Here is a 23,907-nt window from a genome sequence, read left to right as displayed (position 1 = left end):
GGAGAAAGTAATAGATCTCTTTTACAAATGTTCTGGGACAACTAACAGGATATCCACATGGAAAAGAGAAATGTTGTATCCCTATCTCGCACAAGCATTTTTTTTTTTTTTTTTTTTTTTTTTTAGAGACGGAGTCTGGCTCTGTCGCCCAGGCTGGAGTGCAGTGGCTCGATCTCGACCCACTGCAAGCTCTATCTCCCGGGTTCAAAAGCCTGAGAACGTGGCCTGGGAGGAGGCTGAGACTCACAGGTCCCGCTCTGGCCCCGCCCTCTGCCAGTTCTAAAGGGCAAGGTCTCTCGCTTCGCGCCCCGCCCACACCACACCCAGGCCCCGCTCACCTCCTCCTTGGCTCCACCCAGGCCTGGTTTCTGTCCTGCGCGCGCAGATTCGCGCAGACCAGGAAGTGGATCCAGTGGAATGACGGTCACGCCGCGGCGGTGAGTTTTGCTCTGTGTGGTATTAAGTCTGCGCTTCCCAGGTCCCCGGCACTTCTGTACGTGGGATGTGGGGTCCCCATAGACCTGGAAATTCTTACCTTTCTTCCTTCACTCAGAGCAAATGGAGATGTTCTCCTGGGAGTCTGGAAGCCCCTTCTTTTTAGGTTTAAAGTCGCACTGAGGCTGGTCCCGTCCTCGGTCTTTCTGCTACAGGGCAATGTATACACTTCGTATCGCGTAGTTTTCCTGCTCAAAACCTTTTTGACCCCTTCCGCATTGCGCTTTTTAAAGTCCTCACCCTAGAGGTGTATCCCCACCCTGCGCGCCACCCAGCCTCATCCTCCTGGGTTCCTGGAGCACAGCGCCGCGACCGCAGTCACAGGGAGGCCGCGTTCTCTGGTCCTGGGATCCTGCGGATCCCACCCTTGTCCGAAGGCGTCGTCGCCCCCCACCTCCCTCCTCCTCTTGCTGGGCCCTGGCGCTCCCCAGGCCTCCCCTCCGCAGTCATCGCTTCCCTGAGCCTGCATTGCAGAGGTGCCCGGGGCCTGTCCTGTGACACGGGGTGTTCTTCATGCCCATCTCCAGCTCTCGGAAAATGCGCTCCTCCGAGATGCAGGCGGGCGTCTTACTCCAAACCCTCGTGTGATTGTGTGGGCCAAAGGGATCAGGAGACAGAGAGAGGGACTGAGAGAGCAGTAGAAAACCTGAGACAGAGAAAAGAATGAGAAAGACCCATAACAGATGGCAAAGTAGAGGATGGGTGAGGGATTTGCCAAGAGACAGCAAAAGTGATAAAAGATAAGAAAGTAGGAGGAGAAATGCAACTGGAGAAATGTAGAGAAAAGCAAGATGTACAGAGAGATGAAGGACAGACAGCAAGATAAGGAGAGGGGGGCAAAAATGTGGAGGCTCATCAGAGTGAGGAAGAGGAGGAGAGATGTGGAGCCAGGGCAAACAGAGCAGAGTGGTGCTGGTGGCAAGGAGAACAGAGGGAGAACCACAGCAGGGAGGACACCTGGGGATCTGGGGTGCCAGATTGGGTCCGGGGGTTATAACAGAGAAGAGAGAATTTAACAGGGAGAGCAGAGATGGGAGAAGAGGTGGAAATCTATGGAGATTGAGGACGATCTAAAGATTGGGGAGAAGGACCAACAAGAGGTTAAATAAGTCGCAACGATGGAGCCCGGCTAATTTTTGTATTTCTAGTAGAAGTAGGGTTTCACCATGTTGGCCAGGTTGGTCTCAAACTCCTGACCTCAGGTGATCCACCCACCTCCACCTCCCAAAGTGCTGGAATTACAGGTGTGATCCACAGCAGCTGTCCACCCATGTATTCTTGATTGAAAAAATTTGCTTATGTCTTAATTCTACAGCTGACTCTGTTTCCCTGTTTTCAAGGTCAAGAGCTGTGTGTTTACGCTTCTGCATTTTATAAATGTTACTGTGATTTTCTTGTAAGGAAGAATTCGATGTTGGGAGTCAATTTCATCAGAACCTTTCAAAAGAATTTTCTTTAACCCAGGTATGTGAAAAATGCTTCTCTAATTTTAAGGATGGGATGATAAGACCAATCCATCCCATTAGCCCTTCCAGGCCCCCATGTAAGAATTCAGGCACAGCTTCTCACTCATCTCAGACCTTCTCAGGGTAACTTGGTGAAAATGTTTCCAGCTCTGAGCCCCAGTGAGCCTCCCCTGCAACTTGGAGATGAGGGGTTTGACCAGAAAAGCTCAACCCGAGTGACCCGGGCCACTGAAATGATTGGCAAAATAGAGGGGGTGTCTGGTGTGGCTTTTTTCTGGGAGAGGGGAGTGCCCAGTTGTAATTAGAATTTTCAATGAGATGCAGTACCCCAAAAATGAAAAAAAAAAAAAAAGCAGAAGAATGGAAGAAACAGAGTGGTAGTCTCAGAAACAGAGACCATCTTTGGAGGTCTTTGTCTATATTAGAATATCACAGCTATGTCTAAAGCAGGTCATGTCAGTCCCTGGCAGGGAACCCTCCACCTGCTTCCCATGTTCCCCAGGACAAAAGCCCAACTCTTCACTTTGGCTCTACAGTCCTGTGTTCAGGGTCCCTGCCAGTGTCCAGCCTCCTCCTGGGAGCTTGCCCTCATCTGACTTCCTCTGCCCCAGTCACATTTGCTTTTCTCTTTTTTCAAACATCAAAATCCTTCCTGTCTCAGGTCGTTGTCCCTGCTCTTATTCAATGTTTCTAAATGAAGATGGCACTGTCCCTTTCTCCTTCAGGTCTAGGTTCAGAGCTGTCTCCCATGTCCTCCCACCCCCATCTGAAGTTCCCTCTGCCCACCAGTGTCTATCACATTACTCAAGTTTCCTTATCTCTGTGTCAATCCTATCAGAAATGCACTTTTTTTTTTTTTATCCCAGACTCTCACTCTGTCCTCTGGGCTGTGAGTGCAGTCTTGTGATCTTGGCCTGGGTTCAAGTGATTCTTGTGCCTCAGCCTCCCAAGTAGCTGAGATTACAGGTGTGTGCCACCACACCCTGCTAATTTTTGTATTTTTATTTGTATTTTATTTTATTTTTGAGTCTTACTCTGTCACCCAGGCAGGAGTGCAGTGGCATGATCTCAGGTCACTGCAACCTCCACCTTCCATGTTCAAGCAGTTCTCCTACCTCAGCCTCCCGAGTAGCTGGGATTACAGATGCCCACCCAGCTTGGCTACTTTTTGTATTTTTGGTAGAGACAGGGTTTCACCATGTTGGCCAGGCTGCTCTCGAACTGCTGACCTCAAGTAATCCACCCACCTCGGCCTTTCACAGTGCTAGCATTACAGGCATGAGCCACTGCGCCTGGCCCAATTTTTGTACTTTTAGTAGAGACAGGGTTTCAGCATGTTGGCCAGGCCAGTCTCAAACTTCTGAGCTCAAGTGATGCTTCCACATCAGCTTCCTAAGTAGCGGGGACCAATGACAGACAGACGTGCACCACCATACCTGGCTAAGTTTTTGTAATTTTGGTAGAGATTTCCTGAAGGGGAGCTCATCCTAGCCCAGCTCCCCACTGCTGCAGCGTGTGTGTGGGCTTCTCCAGGAGGAGAGTGGGAGTTTTCCTGTAGGAATTTTTTGTTCATGGTGCAGTGGGCAGCAGAGGGGACTGTATTTCCTCAAGGTGAAGTCTCCTTTGTATGTGTTGTTGTGTTACAGGGAGGGGATGTGTTGATTCTGAGCAATAAACAACATATTTTTAACATTCAGGATTGACTTCTAAAGACTCTTGGTCCGTGAGGAAGAAACCTGGAAGAGGAAGAGGAAAGCAAAGGAGTCAGGGATGGCTCTTCCTCAGGTGAGATTATATTCTCGGTGGATTGTTCTGTCTCCTTCCTTTCAGAAACGCTGGGCCTTGGAGTTGGGAATCTTCTCTGAGTCTGAAGTGTCCTGCCTGATATGTTTGCTCAGACTCACCCATGCCTTCTTTCAGTTTGTCTCATCTCGCTTAGATTCCGTCTCTTGTGACAGAGTGACATGAACTTGGGAAGAGGCTGCACTGGGCATGGGCCTGGGAAGGGCTCACACCCAGACATGGATGGAGATGGGGTGAGGGTCCCATGGTGTCAGTGCTGTTGGGCAGCAGGGATTGTTCAGGGGCCACATATGGATGCACTGTCAGCTCTCTGTGGACCAGGATTACAGCAGCTGCCAATGGGAGTCATGTATTAACGTGCACAAAGTACGTGGTAAATTCTAGAAAAGGAGCCGAATAAGGGAAAATCTTTTCTCCCTGATTTTATACTACATTTTTACGTAATTGAGTGAGTTACTGTGTTTCTGACTCCAAAAATCTTACTAATTAGAATGGAAAGTTCATACATAGACATGAATAATACATTAATGATTCCTTCGTTATTATTATTGTTATTTTTGAAGCAGAGTTTCACTCTTGTTGTCCCGGCTGGAGTGCAATGGCATGATCTCAGCTCACCACAACCTCCACCTTCTGGGTTCAAGCAATTCTCCTGCCTCAGCCTCCCGAGTAGCTGGCATTACAAGCATGCGCCACCATGCCCAGCTAGTTTTGTATTTTTAGTAGAGATGGGGTTTCTCCATGTTGATCAGGCTGGTCTCAAACTCCCGACCTCAGGTGATCCGCCTACTTTGGCTTCCTAAAGTGCTGGGATTACAAGCATGAGCCACCGTGCCTGGCCTATTCCTTCATTATTTTAAGAACATGAAATCAATGTAAATAACAGCAGGAGATTCATTCAACCATTGTTAGCACATTGAGCTCAGGGAGACTATGGTGTTACTGTGGAGAGGCTTGTGAAATAGATGTTTTTGGTAAAAATGGTTGCAATTTTTCTCAAATATTGGAGAGTACTGCTTTTTTATCCAAGAGGATAAAGCCGTATTCTCATTCCATGTATTATTATTATTTATTTATTTATTTTTTTCTGAAACGGAGTCTTGCTTTGTTGCCCAGGCTGCAGTGCAGTGGCATGATCTCAGCTTACTACAACCTCTGCCTCCCAGGTTGAAGCGATTCTCCTGTCTCAGCCCACCTAGTAGCTGGGATTATAGGTGCGCGCCACCATCCCCGACTAATTTTTTTTTTTTTGAGACGATGTTTTCGCTCTGTCACCCAGGCTGGAGTGCTGTGGTGTGATCTTGGCTCACTGCAAGGTCTGCCTCCCGGGTTCATGCCATTCTCCTGCCTCAGCCTCCCAAGTAGCTGGGACTACAAGTGCCTGCCACCACCCCTTGCTAATTTTTTGTGTTTTTAGTAGAGACGGGGTTTCACTGGGTTAGCCAGGATGGTCTCGATCTCCTGACCTCATGATCCTCCTGCCTCGGCCTCCTGAAGTGCTGGGATTACAGGCCTGAGCCACCGCGCCTGGCTCACCTGGCTAATTTTTTTGTATTTTTAGTAGAAACAGGGTTTCACCATGTTGGCCAGGCTGGCCTCGAACTAACGTCAGGTTGTCTGCCTGCCTCAGCCCCCGAGAATGTTGGGATTACAGGCACAAGCCACCATGCCCAGCCCCACCAATTATTATTAAATATAAATGGTTATATTTAAACATCACATGATGTATATATTTTGTGGTAAAACTCCAAGCAAAGCTGCAGCTTAGACCCTTTGCCATAAGGCATCTCCTTTCCCTGTCACATCCTCCACCCTCCTTCCAGCCTCACTGGGGAGCCGCTACTGTCAGCTCTGTGTTAGCTGTCAGAGCAAGTCTCATACACGTGTATTTCTGCATCGTTATGAGACTTTAAACAAAATTCTGTTGTAAATTAAACAAAAATGTTTATTTTTTTTTTACTTTATGTTTGGGGCTACATGTGAAGGTTTTTTACAGCGGTAAACTCACATCATTAGAGTTTCTTGTACCAATTATTTCATCACACCGGTATCAAGGCCAGTACACAATAGTTATTTTTATTTTTATTTTTTTTTGAGACAGAGTCTCGCTCCATCGCCCAGGCTGGAGTGCAGTGGTGGGATCTCGGCTCACTGCAAGCTCCACCTCCCAGGTTCACGCCATTCTCCTGCCTCAGCCTCCCGAGTAGCTGGGACTACAGGTGCCCGCCACCACGCCCAGCTAATTTTTTTGTATTTTTAGTAGAGATGGGGTTTCACTGTGTTAGCCAGGATGGTCTCAATCTCCTGATCTCGTGATTCACCCACCTCGGCCTCCCAAAGTGCTGGGATTACAGGTGTGAGCCACTGTGCCCTGACAGTTATTTTTTTAATTTATTTTTTGAGACTGAGTTATGATCTTGTTGCCCAGGCTGGAGTATTATGGCATGATCTCGGCTCACTGCAAACTCCACCTCCCGGGTTCAAGTGTGTCTCCTGCTTCAGACTCTCGAGTAGCTGGGACTACACGTGCTTGCCACTACACCTTGCTAATTTTTGTATTTTTAATAGAGACAAGAGTTTCACCATGTTGGCCAGGCTGATGTTGAACTCCTGTCCTCAGGTGATCCACCAGCCTCAGCTTCCCAAAGTGCTGAGATTACAGGTGTGAGCCACTGTGCCCGGACCCAATAGTTATTTTTTCTGCTTCTCTCCTTCCTCCCACTGCCAAAGTATCCTTTCCACCAAGGCGAGATTCCTCTTCAGTTAAACAAATCTTGCTATTTTTTATATTTTAAAAACATTTATATATATAAATATATGTATACACATACATACACACATATCTATACATATACATACATATATGTGTATGTCAGAGCAAGTCTTGTACATGTGTATTTCTGCATCATTATGAGGCTTTAGAAGAAATTCTGTAGTGACTTAAAAAATTTTTTTTCTTTTTTTAAAGTCCAAACAATTTTTATTTTCAAAAACAACTTTATTCATGACACATATTAAAAAAAAAAAATTCCCACCCCTGGAAATGAGCTAAAAAAATAAAATCCATCTCCCACCACCGTGTTCCCACTTCCTCCCATTCCCTCCAAATAAAAGGGAAAAAAGGCAAAGGTAAACAAAACAAAAAACTGAAAAACAGAAACACCCCTAAACCACCCAAAACAAAGTAGTGCATTTCCCCAGGGGGAAGGGGAATTTACAGTGGAGCTGCTGGGAGCGGAACAGAGATCTTTTGGCTACAGAAACCTGTAAAGAAAGATACTCAACACAGAAAAAGAAACACAAAAGGAAACAAAATAGATCACCAGGCAATCTGGAGGGGCAGGTAGCTGGAGACGAGGGGTGGGGTGGGTGGTAGACCTGGAGGGACAGGAGCAGGCAGGAGGGGACTGTGAAAGGCGGGGAGAAGATGGAGGGAAGGTAACAAGCAGAACAGTTTGGTGTCCTTCCAGAGCCCTGAGTAAAAAAAAAAAAACCTCCTCCTACCCATGCCCACCTACCCTTGAGCAGTCCCTAAGGGGGCGAAGTGGGGCAGGGAAACATGGGGAGCAGCTTGCACTGTGGAGACGTGTCCATGGTGAGTCCCCAGAGTGAATAAGCCGCCCCCTGCCCCACTCCCTGGGCCTTCCCTTGCTCCCCAAAACAGGTCCCTCCTCGGCAGTTTGTTATGGGATTCTCTGTCCTTCCACAGTATATCTTTTTTTAAAAATATATGTTTTTTTTCCATCAAGGTCATCTTCTGTTTTTTTTTAATTCTTTTTTTTTTCCCTTCTTTCCTCTTTTTTTCCTCTCTCTCCTCCTAATACACATTTTTTTTAGTAAGGAGAATTCCATGATGTCGCTCTAGCCCGGCCCCTGTAGACGCGACCCCAGGGCCTGCTGTTAAAACCACTGTAGAATGGAGAGCGGGAACTGCTGTAGCTGGTGTTCTGGGCGCGGTAGCGGGCTCGTGGAAAACCCCGGTCTGTTGTGCTGGTGCCTGGTCTGTTGGTTCGTTTTGGGATCACCTTGATTTGCCTTCCTCTAAATAGGGACTCATCCAAGGCAAAGGAAGTCCTCATTGAATCTTTGAGGACTCTATATATGCAAACCTTTTGGAATGGCCACTAAATTTGTCACAGAGTATGGTAACATGGTTGACTGAACCACAGCCATGAAAGTGAGCTTCCAGCTCTTCTGCTGTTGCACCGTAGTCCACATTGCCAGCACCGATGGAACGGGCATCAGCCTCCATCTTCTCCTCAATGGACGTGATCATTGGGCCAGCATCGCCTGGAGGTGGACTCATATTCATCTGCTTCTCTACGTCGTTCTGTAGCTCCTTTAGCTTCTCAGCTTCTTCCTCCATCTCCCTGACTCCAGCTTTGATAGCTTCCAGCACCGGGTCCTCAATGGCACCGTCCCCCGGGTCACCCTCGACCAGTCCCGGCTCCTCCCCCTCCTCTTGGCTGCCGGTGGCTCCTGAAGGAGGCCTAGGGCCTGGAGCTCCCGGGCATGCGGCGCGGGGCTGGAGCGGCTCCTCTTCCGGCTCGGGCTCCAACAGCAGCTCCTCAGGCTCCAGTTCCTCAGATTCCAGGCCATTCCCATCGTCCCCTGCGCCCCCCGGGGCAACCTCCCCGGCCTCCCCACCGGCCCCGGGCACAAGATGGCGCCGCCGCCCCGGCCCGGAGCCCTGACCACCCGTAGGCCCAGTGCTACTGCCACCACCGCCGCCGCTGCCGCCGTCGACGTCGCCGCTCGACTGGGCTCCTTTTTTTCGCTCTGTCACCCAGGCTGCAGTGAAATGGCATGATCTCAGCTCACTGCAACCTCCGCCTCCCGGGTTAAAGCATTTTGCTGCCTCAGCCTCTCGAGTTGCTGAGATTACAGGCAGCCAACACCACGTCTGGCTATTTTTTGTATTTTTAGTAGAGAAGGGCTTTCATTATCTTGGCCACGCTGGTCTTGAACTCTTGACCTGGTTATTCCTGCCTCGACCTCTTAAAGTGCCGGGATTACAGGCGTGAGCCATCGTGCCGGGCCCATAATGGTTATTTTTTCTGCTCCTCTCCTTCCTCCCACTCTCCACCCTCAAGTAGACCCTGGTGTCTATTGTTTTCTTTGTGTTCTAGTAAATATTTTAGTTTGATATTTGATTTTGCCAGTTGTGAATTTACATGTTGTCATGTTAGTAAACATGGCTATCTTGCTCTTTGACATCTGCATTGGAAATTGGCTGAATGACAACATGTGGGTCCTTTGCGATTTTTCCCTGTATAAAGAGTGCCATAGTAGCCGCCTCTGTGCACACCCGCATTACTACAGATATCTGGAGATTCCTCCAGGTCACACAGTTGAAAAGGTGATTACTGCTTCTAGGAGTGGGCATTTTCTGTTTTCTTAGATCTGATAAGATCCCCCCTGCCCCCAACTGCCAAAGTGTCCTTTTCCAGCAAGATGAGATTCGTCTTCAGTTAAATAAAACTTGCTACTTTTTATATTTTTAAAAACTTCATATATGTACATACATATCCCCACACACATGCACACACATATACATACAAATACATATATACACACACGTATATATCTTGAAAATCTTTTATATTTTGAAAATCTGGGACAAATGACAACCCTTTGTATTAACATCTAGTGTTTTGTGAGTCTCTAGGTTTTATTATTTTGTGAGTCTCTAGGTTTTATTATTTTGTGAAAATATAGAAACACAATTGATTTTTGTACTTTGAGTAATTTTGTTTTCATGTATTTTATTTTATTTTGGGACGGGGTCTCGGTTTGTTTCCCAGGCTTGAGTGCCCTGGTGGGATCGCAGCTCACTGCAACCTCCACCCTCAGGGTCAAGCCACCCTCCCTCCTTAGCCTTCCAAGTAGCTGGGACCACAGGTGCCTGCCACCACATCCAGCTAATGCTTTTTTTTTTTTTTTTAATTTTTTTTTGAGACGGAGTTTCTGTTGCCGAGGCTGGAGTGCAGTGATGCAATCTGGGATCACTGCAACCTCTGCCTCCCAGGATCAAGCAATCCTCCTGCCTCAGCCTCCTGCATAGCTGGGATTACAGACATGTGTCACTGTGCCCAGCCTGTCTTTTACTGTGGATGTTGTCATCTTTTAAGACATCAGTCGTGCTCTCTCTCATCTAGATAATGAATGTCACTTGGTGTGTCTATAAAAGTTTCAAACATTTTTATAACAGGAATCCAACATTGATTTTTTATTTGTTTATTTCTTGAAGTTTTCACAAACTTAAGAATTTCATACTGAAAGTGTGTCTTGACCTCTTCAAAAAGTATAGTAAAGACATCATGTAGTGAAAAATCCCTCCCTCGGATTTGTGAGAACATTCACTACAACTATATCCATGCTTTCCCCCTCTCTTGTCATTTTCTGTAAAGATAGGAACTCCTCCCATAACCATTTGGTTAAAATGTGTTTTCATTTCAGGGTCTGTTGACATTCAGGGACGTGGCCATAGAATTCTCTCAGGAGGAGTGGAAATGCCTGGACCCTGCTCAGAGGACTCTATACAGGGACGTGATGCTGGAGAATTATAGGAACCTTGTCTCCCTGGGTGAGGATAACTTCCCTCCTGGGGATGTGCCCTTGCATATCTTTGTATTTTCTCTTGTTGCCTCTTGGGAGCCCCATCCTTACTTGACTAAAATAGAAGCCGTATTGATTTTGAAATGAAAGCTTCATGATATAGCATCTGGACTTTCACTGACCCTTTGTTTAGAGGTTCTGCATTCTTCATGATAGCTCAGTGGAGCTTCCAGAACTAAAGTAGGCAGAAAACCTTATGGCAGCCTGGGCATGGTGGCTCACACCTGTCATCCCAGCAACTTGGGAGGCCAAGGCATGTGGATCACTATGGGTGAGGAGTTTGAGACCAGCATGGCCAACATGGAGAAACCCCGTCTCTACAAAAATACAAAAATTAGCTGGGTGTGGTGGTGCATACATGTAATCCCAGCTCCTAGAGAGGCTGAGGAAAGAGAATCACTTGAACCCAGGAGGCCAAGGTTTGCAGTGAGCTGAGAACACACTGCACTCCAGCCTGGGCAACAGAGCAAGACTCTGTCTCAAAAAACAAAGACAAAAACAAACCTTATGGCAGACTTTAAAGATATCCAGTTCCCTGTTTGCTTCTCCCATGCTTTCGATTCTTTAGTTTTTGGAAGAGAGCTCAATGTCCACATACTACATATTACAGTGCTCCCTAAGCATTCAGAATGAGGCAGTCAGTGGAGGAATTTGAGAAATATTTTCCTAGATTCATCTGTAATGTCTTCTTTCCTACAGAAACATAGGGCTGGGACTCTAGAAAAGCTCCAGCATATTATGGTCCTTTCTTTTTATAAGCAGGAGTCTCTTTCTGACCTGCTGTCTCCATGTTGGAGCAAGGGAAAGAGCCCTGGACTGTGGAGAGTGAAGTGAAAATAGCAAAAAAATCCAGATGGGTGGGAATGTATTACAGGTGTAAACACAGGTAAGAGCTCAGATGGGCAGAGTGGAAGCTCCACCTTCAAATAGTGTGTGGGGAAACTCTCTGCAAGTGGGAGAATTCTGTGGCAAAAGAAAAGTTTAAATCCTCACATCTCTGAAAGGACATCTTTCTTTGCCCCCGCTTATCTCTCTGCTCTTTCTTGCTATTCTTTCTTTCTCTCTTTTTTTATGGCAGAGTCTCACTCTGTTGCCCAGGCTACAGTGCACTGCTATGATCTTGGCTAACTGCAGCCTCTGCCTCCTGGGCTCAAAGGATTCTTGTGCCCGATTCCTGAGTAGCTGGAACTGCAGGCGCTCACCACCATGCCCAGCTAATTTTTGTGTTTTTAGTAGAGACGGTGTTTCACCATGTTGGCCAGGCTGGTTTCAAACTTCTGATCTCAAGTGATCCACCTGCCTCAGATTCCCAAAACACTGGGATTGCAGGTGTGAGCTGCCATGCCTAACCATTGTTATTATTTTAAATAGTTTTATCTTGTAGTTCTTTAGATATTTGGGCAGAGGTTATTGTTGCAGGTATGTTAAATGTATGAAAGTTATAGCATAATAAAGAAACTTAAAATTTCCATAACCTGGACATGTGAACACCTGTAATCCCAGCACTTTGGGAGGCTGAGGTGGGCAGATCATCTGAAGTCAGGAGTTCAAAACCAGCCTGGCTAACATGTCAAAACTTCATCTCTACTAAAATTACAAAAATTAGCCAGGTGCCATTGTGTGTGGCTGTAATCCAAGCTACTCAGGAGGCTGAGGCAGGAGAGCCACTTGAATCTGGAAGGCAGAGGTTGCGGTGAGCCGAGATCGCACCATTGCACTCCAGCATGGGAGACAGAGTGAAACTCCATTTCAAAAAAAGAAAAAAAAAAATTCCATAACCTGCAAAAGTGACTTCTTCTTCTCCACTAGAACTTTTTTTAATTTATGTCAGAATTAATTCTGTGTTTGTTCCATTTTTGTTAATGTATATGTACAGTGTTTTTAATGTCTTTTATTTTAAATAATATGAAAAAAGTTCAGTTATGAAGAAAAGGTATACATATGCCAGTTTCTGTATCTGTCCATTTATTAATTAATTACTTTATGTATTTATGAGACAGAGTTTTGCTCTTGTCACCCAGGCTGAAGTACAATGCTGCGATCTCAGCTCACTGCAACCTCTGCCTCTCCAGTACACCTGATTCTCCTGCCTCAGGCCCGAATAGCTGGGATTACAGATATGCGCCACCATGCCCGTCTAATTTTGTATTTTTAGTAGAGATGGTTTCTTTTTGTTGGCCAGGCTGGACTCGAACTCCCGACCTCAGGTGATCTGCCTGGCTCATCCTCCCAAAGTGTTGGGATTACAGGCATGAACCACCATGCCTGGCCTATCTGTTTTTTTATGTACCTTTACTGGAGAACTTTATTTATTTATTTATCATTATTATTATTATTTTTGAGACGGAGTCTCACTCTGTTGCCCAGGCTGGAGTGCAGTGGTGTGATCTCAGCTCACTGCAACCTCCGCCTTCTAGGTTCAAGCAATTCTCCTTCCTCAGCCTCCGAAATAGCTGCAACTACAAGTGTGCACCACTACACCCAGCTAAGTTTTGTATTTTTAGTAGATATAGGGTTCTACCATGTTGGTTGGCCAGGATGGTCTCGATCTCCTGACCTGGTGATCTGCCAGCCTCAGCCTCCCTAAGTGCTGGGATTACTGGTGTGAACCACCACACCTGGCCTGGAGAACTTTATATATGCTTGTGGGTTGGAGTTACTCTTTAGCCTTCTTTCATTTCTTTCTTTTTTTTTTTCTCTCTGAGACAGAGTTTCGGTCTGTCACCCAGGCTAAAGTGCAGTGGTGTCACCTCAGCTCACTGCAACCTCCACTTCCCAGGTTCAAGCAATTCTCCTGCCTCAGCCTTCCAAGTAGCTGGGACTACAGGTGAGTGCCAACACCGTGGGCTGATTTTTTGTATTTTTTTAGTAGAGACAGAATTTCAACTTGTTAGCCAGGATGGTCTCAATCTCCTGACCTTGTGATCCTCCCACCTCAGCCTCCCAAAATGCTGGGATTATTGGCATGAACCACCACACCTGGCCTGTCTCAAGTTTTTAAAAACATGTTAGTGCTAGTAGATGGCTTCAAGTATTGCAAGTTTTACAGTACAGACTCTTAACTTTCTTTGTTTAATAAGATTTGTCAGCCTTTGGTGATGTTGATGATGAGATGCTCTTTTTCCTGTCTCTGACATTTCACTGTCCTGTTAGAAATAGCTTAGACTGGCCAGCTGTGGTGTGTCACTTTTCTAATCCTAGCACTTTCAGAGACCAAGGTGGGTAGATCACTTGAGGTTGGGAGTTTGAGACCAGTCTGGCCAACATGGTGAAACCTCGAATGTACTAAATGCCAAAAATGGACCAGGCGCGGTGGCTCACACCTGTAATCCTGGCACTTTGGGAGGCTGCGATTGTTTGATCACTTGAGGTCAGGAGTTTGAGAAAAGCCTGGCCAATATGATGAAACCCCGTCTCTACTAAAAATGCAAAACTTAGCTGTGTATGGTGGCATGCACCTGTAATCCTAGCTACTTGGGAGGTTGAGGCAGGAGAATCACTGGAACCCAGGAGGTGGAGGTTTCAGTGAGCCAAGATCATGCCAATGCACTCCAGACCAGGCAACAGAGTAAGACTGGGCTGAGGAGGGAGAAGCACTTGAGGTAGGAGAATCGTGCCACTACACTCCAGCCTGGGTGATAGAGCGTAACTCCATCTCAAAAACAAACAAAAAAGGAAATTGCTTAAACTGGGAGGCTTAAGACAAAGACATTTATTTCTCATGAATTTGGAAAGTGGGAAATCCAAGAGCAAGGTGCCAGCCAGATTGGTTCCTGGTGAGAGCCTTCTTCATGGTTTAGCCCAGCCACCTTCCTGCCATGTCCTGATACAGTGGAAAGAGGAACAGGCAACGAGCTCTTTAATGTCTCTATAAATGCGCTAGTCCTATTCATGAGTAGTCAACACCCATGACTAAATTCTCTCAAAGTCTGCATCTGCAAGAACATCCTATTAGAGAATACCACATCTACCAAAGCTTATTTGAGAGGTAGTTATTTATCTTATTTTATTTTTTTGAGATGGAGTCTCATCCTGTTGCCCAGGCTGGAATGCAGTGGCACGATCTCAGCTCACTGCAACCTTCACCTCCTGAGTTCAAATGTTTTCTGCCTCACACTACCAAGTACCTGGGATTACAGGCACCCTCCACCACACCCAGCTAATTTTTTTGTATTTTTAGTAGAGATGGGGTTTCACCATGTTGTCCAGGCTGGTCTTGAACTCCTGATTTACCTGCCTCAGCCTACCAAAGTGCTGGGATTACAGGCATGTGCCACCACACACAGCTGTTAGTCAGTTCTCATTCCTTATAATGCTGTATATTTTCTTGACCTCATATATCAGAAGGTAGTGATCTTAACATCTATTTCAGTTCTTATGTTGTGTGCTGGTGGTAAGTACAAGTTGTGGTTTTTTTCTTAAGAGGGAATTGTTTAGAATTCTCCAGTCTGTATAAATCTACTTGTTATTTTCTTGCTTGTTTTATCATGGGTTGCAATATTTGATTAATTGATTTTTATGACTTTATATGTGAGTTTTCAGTATGTGGTACGCAATATAACTGACACTCCCCTTGATAATGTCACAAAGTGCCACAGGGTGCAGTGGCTCATGCCTGTAATCCCAGGTCTTGGGAGGCCGAGGCGTGTGGATCACCTGAGGTCAGGAGTTCGAGACCAGCCTGGCCAACAGGTGTCACCAAACCCCATCTCTACTAAAAATACAAAAATTAGCCAGGCACAATGGCGCATGCCTGCAGTCCCAGGTGCTCAGAACCTAAGGAAGAGACTCACATGAACCCCAAGGCAGAGGTTGCATTGAGCCAAGATCATACCATTGCACTCCAGCCTTGGTGACAGAGTGAGACTCTATCGCAAAAAAATAAAAATACATAAAATTTTTTTTAAAAAGTCGGCCAGGTGCGGTGGCTCACGCCTGTAATCCCAGCACTTTGGGAGGCTGAGGTGAGGGGATCACAAGGTTAGGAGATCAAGACCATCCTGGCTAACACAGTGAAACCCTGTCTCTACTAAAAATACAAAAAAATTAGCCAGGTGTGGCGGTGTGTGTCTGTAGTCCAAGCTGCTGGGGAGGCTGAGGCAGGAGAATGGCATGAACCCAGGAGGTGGAGCTTGCAGTGAGCCAAGATCATGCCACTGCACTCCAGCCTGGGTGACAGAGGGAGATTTTGTCGCAAAAAAAAAAAAATCACAACGTGCCTGTTCCACATGGATATAGATAATTTTGTAACAGTTATTCAGAAAAATATGGTATTAACATTTTATTTTTTTTGAGATGGAGTCTCAGTCTGTCATCCAGGGTGGAGTGCAGTGGTGTAATCTCAACTCGCCACAATCTTCCCCTCCCAAGTTCAAGCGATTCTCCTGCCTCAGCCTCCCAAGTAGCTGGGGTTACAGGCACCTGTGACCACACTGGTTACTTTTCGTATTTTCAGTACAAGCGGGGTTTTGCCACATTGGCCAGGCTGGTCAAACTCCTGACCTGAGCTGATCTGCCTGCCTTGGCCTCTACAAGTACTGGGATTACAGGCATGAGCCACCATGCCCTGCCTTTTTTTTTTGAGATGGAGGCTCATTTTGTCACCTGGGCTGGAGTGCAGTGGTGTAATATTGGCTCACTGCAACCTTTGCCTTTTGGCTTAATGCAATTCTTGTGACACAGCCTTTGGAGTAGCTGTGAGTACAGGCACGGGCCACCATACCTGGCTAATTTTTTGTAATCTTTTGTTGTCTTGTCAGTGCTGTGATTGTTTCACAATACAGAATTTCCATTGATTTTGGTTATCCTTACAACAGCTTGTTGTGGATTATTTACCAATATAGTATATCGTGTGGTTCTTTAGCATTTATTTGTATACACTAAATATGCTGTAAATATGAAGAATATATATTTTTCTCTTTTTTTGATGTGATAGTGATGTGGTTTTGCAAACTGTGATACACTTTAGGGTCACAGTGGAAAAACACTCCTTACTTTAGGCTCACACATGTTTGTGCCCTGTCATTGTTTTGTCATGATATAGGAAATAGACTTTCATAGAATTGATTTGAAAGGCATGTAATTGCCCTTTATTTATTAAAGAATCTTACTCTTTTTGTGTTCCTAAACTTTGAAGATCATGTTTGGGAAGCTTAAAATAAGTATTGTTTTTTGTGTCATATTTACACATTTCAGTATTATATACCATCTGTACTTAATTGGAAACCTATTGGTGTTTATATTTTGTAGATATCTCTTCCAAATGCATGATGAAGATATTCTCAACAGGGCAAGGCAATACAGAAGTGTTCCACACAGGGACATTGCAAAGACAAGCAAATCATCATGTTGGAGATTTTTGCTTCCAGAAAATTGAGAACGACATTCATGGCTTCGAGTTTCAGTGGAAAGATGAAAGAAATGGCAATGCAGCAACCATGATGGAAATCAAAGAGTTGACTGGTAATACAGACCGACATGATCAAAGACATCCTGGAAACAAGCCTATTAAAGATCAGCTTGGATCAAGCTTTCATTCACATTTGCCTGAGCTCCACATATTTCAGCCTGAAGGGAAAATTGGTAATCAAGTTGAGAAGTCTATGAACAATGCTTCCTCAGTTTCAGCATCCCAAAGAATTGGTTGTAGACCCAAAACCCGTATTTCTAATAAGTATGGAAATAATTCCCTCCATTCTTCATTACTCACACAAAAACAGAATGTACACATGAGAGAAAAATCTTTCCAATATATTGAGAATGGCAAATCCTTTAATTGTAGTTCACTCTTAAAAAAACATCAGATAATTCACTTAAAAGAGAAACAATGTAAATGTGATGTATGTGGCAAGGTCTTTAATCAGAAGCGATACCTTGCATGCCATCGTAGATGTCACACTGATGAAAAACCTTACAAGTGTAATGAGTGTGGCAAGACCTTTGGTCACAATACATCCCTCTTCATTCACAAGGCACTTCATACTGGAGAAAAACCTTACGAATGTAAAGAATGTGACAAAGTTTTCAGTTGCAAATCACACCTTGAAACACATAAGATAATTTGTACTGGGGAGAAACCATACAAATGTAAGGTTTGTGACAAAGCTTTTGCATGTAATTCATACCTAGCAAAACATACTATAATTCACACTGGAGAGAAACCTTACAAGTGTAATGAATGTGGCAAGGTTTTTAATCGACTGTCAACCCTTGCACGCCATCGTAGACTTCATACTGGAGAGAAACCTTATGAATGTGAAGAATGTGACAAAGTTTTCAGTCGCAAATCACACCTTGAAAGACATAAGAGGATTCATACTGGAGAGAAACCATACAAATGTAAGGTTTGTGACAAGGCTTTTGCATATAATTCATACCTGGCAAAACATAGTATAATTCACACTGGAGAGAAACCTTATAAGTGTAATGAGTGTGGCAAGGTTTTTAATCAACAGTCAACTCTTGCACGCCATCATAGACTTCATACTGCAGAGAAACCATACAAATGTGAAGAATGTGACAAAGTTTTCAGGTGCAAATCACACCTTGAAAGACATAGGAGGATTCATACTGGAGAGAAACCATACAAATGTAAAGTTTGTGACAAGGCTTTCCGGAGTGATTCATGCCTTACAGAACATCAGAGAGTTCATACTGGAGAGAAACCTTACACATGTAATGAATGTGGCAAGGTTTTTAGTACAAAAGCAAACCTTGCATGTCATCAAAAACTTCATACTGCAGAGAAACCATACAAATGTGAAGAATGTGAGAAAGTTTTCAGTCGCAAATCACACATGGAAAGACATAGGAGGATTCATACTGGAGAGAAACCATACAAATGTAAGGTTTGTGACAAGGCTTTCCAGAGGGATTCACACCTGGCACAACACCAGAGAGTTCATACTGGAGAGAAACCTTACAAGTGTAATGAGTGTGGCAAGACCTTCCGTCAGACATCATCACTTATAATCCATCGTAGGCTTCATACTGGAGAGAAACCTTACAAGTGTAATGAGTGTGGCAAGACCTTCAGTCAGATGTCATCCCTTGTATACCATCATAGGCTTCATAGTGGAGAGAAACCTTACAAGTGTAATGAATGTGGCAAGGTTTTTAATCAACAAGCACACCTTGCACAGCATCAGAGAGTTCATACTGGAGAGAAACCTTACAAGTGTAATGAGTGTGGCAAGACCTTCAGTCAGATGTCAAACCTTGTATACCATCATAGACTTCATAGTGGAGAGAAACCTTAAAAGTGTAATGAGTGTGGCAACACCTTCCATCACAATTCAACCCTTGTAAGTCATAAAGCCATTCATACTGGAGAGAAACCTTACAAGTGTAATGAATGTGGCATTGTTTTTAATCAACAATCACACCTTACAAGTCATCATAGTCTTCATACTGCAGAGAAATCTTACAAATGTGAAGACTGACAAAGTTGTCAGTCACAAATCACAGCTTGAAAGACAGGAGAATTCATACTGGAGAAAAACCATGCAAATGTAAGGTTTGTAACCAGGCTTTTGGAAGTGATTCACACCTGGCAAGACATACTAGAATTCACACTGGAGAGAAACCTTACAAGTGTAATGAGTGTGGCAAAGCCTTTAGTGGGCAGTCACCACTTATTCACCATCAAGCAATCCATAGTGTAGGGAAACCTGACTAATGTAATGATTGTCACAAAGTTTTCAGTAATGCTACAAACATTGCAAATCATTGGAGAATCCATAATGAAGAGACATCTTACAAGTGTAAAAAATGTGGCAAATTTTTCAGATATTGTTCATATCTTGCTGTTCATCGTCGAACTCATGCTGGAGAGAAACCTTATAAATGTCATGATTGTGGCAAGGTCTTCAGTCAAGCTTCATCCTTTGCAAAACACAGGAGAATTCATACAGGAGAGAAACCTCACAAGTGTGATGATTGTGGCAAAGCCTTTACTTCACACTCACACCTCAATAGGCATCAGAGAATCCGCCATGCTGGACAGAAATCTTACAAATTTCATCAGTGTGACAAGGTCTTCAGTCTGAGGTCACTCCTTGCAGAACATCAGAAAATTCCTTTTGGAGAAAATTGTTTCAAATGCCATTAGTATAGCAAGCCATCAAGCATTAATTGACATTACAGTCAAATGAGCACTGACCTGAGTTTGAGTTGACTTAACATTGAGTTCAAGCATTAATTGACATTAAACTGTTTATGTTAAGAGGATTGGGCTGGGTGCTGTGGCTCACACCTGTAATGCCAGCACTTTGAGAGGCCAAGACTGGTAGGTCACTGGAGATTAAGAGTTTGAGAACAGCCTGGCCAACAGATGGGAGCCACTTTTCCCAGCCTGTGTTTTCATTTCTATTCTTTCTTTTTTTTTTTTTTTTTTTGGTTTTTGAGATGGAGTCTCTTGCTCTGTCATCCAGGTTGGAGTTCAGTGGCATCATCTCGGCTCACTGCAACCTCTGCCTCCCAGGTTCAAGCAATTCTTCTGCCTCAGTCTCCCAAGTAGCTGGGACTACAGGTGTGTGCCACCACGCCTGGGTAATTTTTTGTATTTTTAGTAGAGACTGGGTTTCACCATGTTAGCCTGGATGGTCTCGATTTTCTGACCTTATGATTCACCCGCCTCCACCTCCTGAAGTGCTAAGATTATGGGCATGAGCCACCGCGACTGGCCTGTTTTTTGTTTCTTTAACAAAAAGTTATGGGGATTCCTATGAGTATTGTGTTGAATCTAAATCACATTGGGTTATATAATCATTGAGCAATGCTAATTTTTCCAATCAATGTGGATTGTATATGTATTTATACATGTTTTTAATCATTTTGATCAATGTTTATAGATTTCAAGGTACAAACTTCTCACCTTTATATGTTTCTTCCTAAATATTTCTTACTTTAAGCTCTTTAGCAAATGGAAGTGGTTTTTAATTTTCTTTTAAAATTATTTATTGTTAATATATGGAAATTCAACTAATTTTTGGTGCTGTTATTCTTTTCTGCAAATACACTGAATATGTTTATTCCAGTTGTATTTTGGTTGACTCTGATTTTCTTCACAGAAGATCATGTCATCTACAAACAAATAAAATTTGACTTCTTTCTTTCTGATTTGGATGAGTTTGATTTCTTTTGCTATTTCATTGTTCTGGCTAGGACAGCCAATATTGATTGAATAGAAAGGGTGAGAGCAGTCTTACATCATTTCAGATCCTATAGGAAAAGCGTTCCATTTTCCCTGATTGTTTATTTCCCCTGTGGTCATTTCATGTATTGTTTTTGTATTGTTGAGGTAAATTTCCTTCTCTATCTATTTTGTGTAGGATTTCCATGATGACTGGATGTTGAATTTTGTGAAATGCTTTTTCTCCGTGTATTGAGATGATGTGGTTTTCATCTTTCATTATGTTCAAGTGGTACATCACATTGATTTGCTTGAATATGTTGAACCATCCTTGCATCCCAGAAATAATTGGCACTTGCATATCTACAATCCTTTTTATATCCTCTTGAATACAGTTTGCTAGTATAAGGGGTCTTCACGAAGTTCATGAAAAAATACATATTATATGAAAATTGGGCATGATGTCACATTTTTTGCACCAAAATAAAATGGTACAAATCTGTTATAACATGTCTGAACAGGATGTAGTTTGAGGCACTCAGAAGGGTAAAATCAGTTTGAAAAGAGACTCAATCAAAGCAATGTAAATTCTGCTAAAATTGAAACAAGAAAAGTCAAATTTACGATGAGACCAGATGCAGTGGCTCGGGCCTGTAATACCAGCACTTTCAGAGGTTGAGACAGGTGGGTCACGTGAACGCCGGTATTCAAGACCAGCCTGGACAGAATGGTGAAACTCCTGTCTCTACAAAAAATACAAAAATTAGCTGGGCATGGTGGCACATGTCTGGTGGTTCAGCTTCTGTGGAGTCTGCAGTGGGAGGATGGCTTGAGCCTGGGAGGTAGAGGCTGCAGGGAGCCGTGCTCATGCCACTGTACTCCACTCTAAGACGTAAGTGGCTATTCCTCCTCCAGCTCTCACATATAAATTGTGTATTTAGTGAAAGGCTGATCAAAGACTCAAAGAATGTGATCATTTCTTATCTACCTATGACCTGGAAGCCCCCCCAATTCCAGTTATTCCACCTTTCCAGACTGGACCAATGTATATGTTTTATGTATTGATTGCTGTCTCATGTGTCCATAAAATGTGTGAAAGTAAACTGCAACCTCAACACCTTGGGCACACGTCATCAGGACCTCCTGAGGTTCGTGTTAATTGGCCTTAGATTCTCCCTGTCCCCAGACCCAGGATGCATGTGTTTCCTCTTTCTTCATTTTTACTGGAGATGGGTCTCATTCTGTTGCCCAGGTGTGAAAGCAGTGACAGCATCAAAACTCACTGCAGCTTCAATCTCCTAGGTTCAAGGGATCCTCCCACTTCAGCCTCCAAAGTCACTGGGACCACAGCTGTGCGCCATTGCACCAGGCAAATTCTTGTGTTCCTAGTAGAGATGGGCTTTCACCATGTTGCCCAAGCTGGTCTAGAACTCCAGGGCTGAGGCGATCCAGCCACATCGGTCTCCCAAAGTGCTGGGATTACAGTCATGAGCCACCAAGCCCGGCTTGTTTCTTAATTAAGAAAAAAAGCCAGGTGCTGTGGCTCACACCTGTAATCCCAGCACTTTGGGATGCCACGACAGACAGATCACTTGAGGTCAGGTATTTGAGAACAGCCTGGCTAACATGGTGAATCCTCATCTTGACTAAAATATAGAAAAAATTAGCTTGGTTTGGTGGCAAGTGCCTGTAATCCCAGCTACTCAGGAGGCCGAGGCAGGAGAATAGCTTGAATCCGGGAGGTGGACGCTGCAGTGAGCTGAGATGGCGCACCTACACTCCAGTTGGGCTACAGTGTGAGACTCTGTCTCAATAAATTAAATTAAAATTAAATAAATAACTGCTTCTCAAATAAGCTTTGGTAGACTCTTACGAGGTCACATCATTGTTTTCCAACTATGATACATATTGAAAAATTTATTCTTTGACCCCACATTTTATTATATATATATATTTTTAACCATTGTAAATTGCTTTTCTCTGAAATTTATTGTGTTCAGTTTACATTGAGGACTGCATGCTTTCTAGTCTGTGTCATATATTGGAAACATTTTCTGGTACCTGATAAATGATTTTAGTTTGTTTCAATGTGTACTTGATAAAGATATCAAGGAAATTTTTCTTTATGCTAACATCAAAATTTAGTTCAAGTAGCCTATTATTCCATTTTCTTTATGTCATCTGACTAAATAGTGAGCTGTGAGCTTTTAAGTAAATGTTCCCCTCAAGTTCCTCTGGTCCATAATATTCTTTGCAGATGTTGAAGGATGGGCTGGATTGACCTGGAATCTTGTTCCAGCAGAGCCCATATGTTCATGAAGAAAATATTTGCTCAGATCTCATTTGTACCGCTGCTTCTTCTTCAGTGTTTTAAACACTTATAGCTATGTGGTCAAAATTGTGTTTATTTTGAACGTATTACAGTCATTTTTCTCAGAAAATAATTATGTTTAGGATTCATACCATCAGAACCTTAGACATTGAAAGAGACATTTCATTTGCTCAGGTATATAAAATGGTCCTGAAATTTTTTTCTTCCTTTTTTTGAGACGAGTGTCACTCTGTCACCCATACTTGAGTGCAGGGACACGATCTTGGCTCACTGCAACCTCCACCTCCCAGGCCCAATGATCCATCCCAGTCAGCCTCCCAAATAGCTGAGACCACAGATGCACACCACCACGCCTGGCTAATTTTTTATACTTTTGGTAGAGACGCAGTTTCACCATGTCTACCAGGTTGGTTTCAAATTCCTAGGCTCAATGATGTACCCACTTCAGCCTCCCAAACTGCTGGGATTACAGGGTGAGCCACCTTGCCCAGCCCATCCTGCAATTTTCTAGAGAAGGAAGACCAACACAGCCTATTGGCGCTTCCAGACCATCATGTGGGAATCAGCCACACCTCCTTCTGACTCAACTCAGAGCTTCTCAGGATAACGTGGTGAAGTGTCTCCTGCTCGTAACAACAGTGACTCAACCAGTAATGTACAGGTGAGAATTAAGACCAGAAAATCTCAGTCAGAGTGACACTGACCCCTGAAATACTTTGCCAAATAGTGTGTGGCTTTTCCTGTAGGAGATGGTAATGCTCAGGTGTCATTTGAATTTTAAATGGATTCCTGTCCTCCAAAAATGTAAAGAAAAAGGCAAATACCAGAATGGAAAAACAAGGGATTAGACTCAAATCATCTTGAACCTATTCTTGTCTCTGTCCACACCCACTGCTTTTCCTTATCTCATCTCACAGATTTAACCCACCTACCCATGTCACCTGCAGGCCTCTCCACTGAGTTCTACAATCTTGTGTCCAGTTGTCTCCTCAGGTCTCTGCTGGGACATCAAACAGGCATCTCCACATTCATGTGCCCATAAGTGACTTCCAAACCCCAAA

General features: G+C 44.1%; 1 protein-coding gene and 2 pseudogenes across 5 annotated transcripts; 2 read left to right on the top strand and 1 right to left on the bottom strand.

The window, feature by feature from the left end:
• Window positions 1-341: 341 nt before the first annotated feature.
• On the top strand, window positions 342-20,501 carry LOC100938707 (zinc finger protein 28). 5 transcript variants are annotated; one of them, XM_063720267.1, is made up of 5 exons: window positions 342-437; window positions 3,659-3,746; window positions 10,224-10,350; window positions 13,092-13,209; window positions 16,632-20,501. In XM_063720267.1, the coding sequence occupies exons 2-5, from the start codon at window positions 3,732-3,734 to the stop codon at window positions 16,756-16,758; spliced, it is 387 nt and encodes a 128-aa protein (XP_063576337.1). In that variant the 5' UTR covers window positions 342-437; window positions 3,659-3,731; the 3' UTR covers window positions 16,759-20,501. The 5 variants fall into 5 exon arrangements, with proteins under 5 accessions (XP_063576337.1, XP_063576334.1, XP_054397119.2 ...); XM_054541144.2 differs by lacking the exon at window positions 13,092-13,209 and adding an exon at window positions 1,836-1,959 and having other exon boundaries at window positions 353-437; XM_063720265.1 differs by lacking the exon at window positions 13,092-13,209 and adding an exon at window positions 1,897-1,959 and having other exon boundaries at window positions 376-437.
• LOC134760751 (polyadenylate-binding protein 2-like) lies at window positions 3,939-9,918 on the bottom strand (annotated as a pseudogene).
• Window positions 18,648-20,501, top strand: LOC112130171 (putative zinc finger protein 137; annotated as a pseudogene).
• Window positions 20,502-23,907: the final 3,406 nt, after the last annotated feature.

This window comes from Pongo abelii, chromosome 20 (assembly GCF_028885655.2).
Source record: "Pongo abelii isolate AG06213 chromosome 20, NHGRI_mPonAbe1-v2.0_pri, whole genome shotgun sequence".
Taxonomy (NCBI): domain Eukaryota; kingdom Metazoa; phylum Chordata; class Mammalia; order Primates; family Hominidae; genus Pongo; species Pongo abelii.
This window is presented reverse-complemented; position numbering and strand designations above follow the sequence as displayed.

Excerpts from the sequence above, each read along its gene's own strand:
- LOC100938707 (XM_063720264.1), top strand. Across the intron at positions 10,351-16,631 it reads TAGGAACCTTGTCTCCCTGG|ATATCTCTTCCAAATGCATG; the intron begins GTGAGGATAACT and ends TATATTTTGTAG.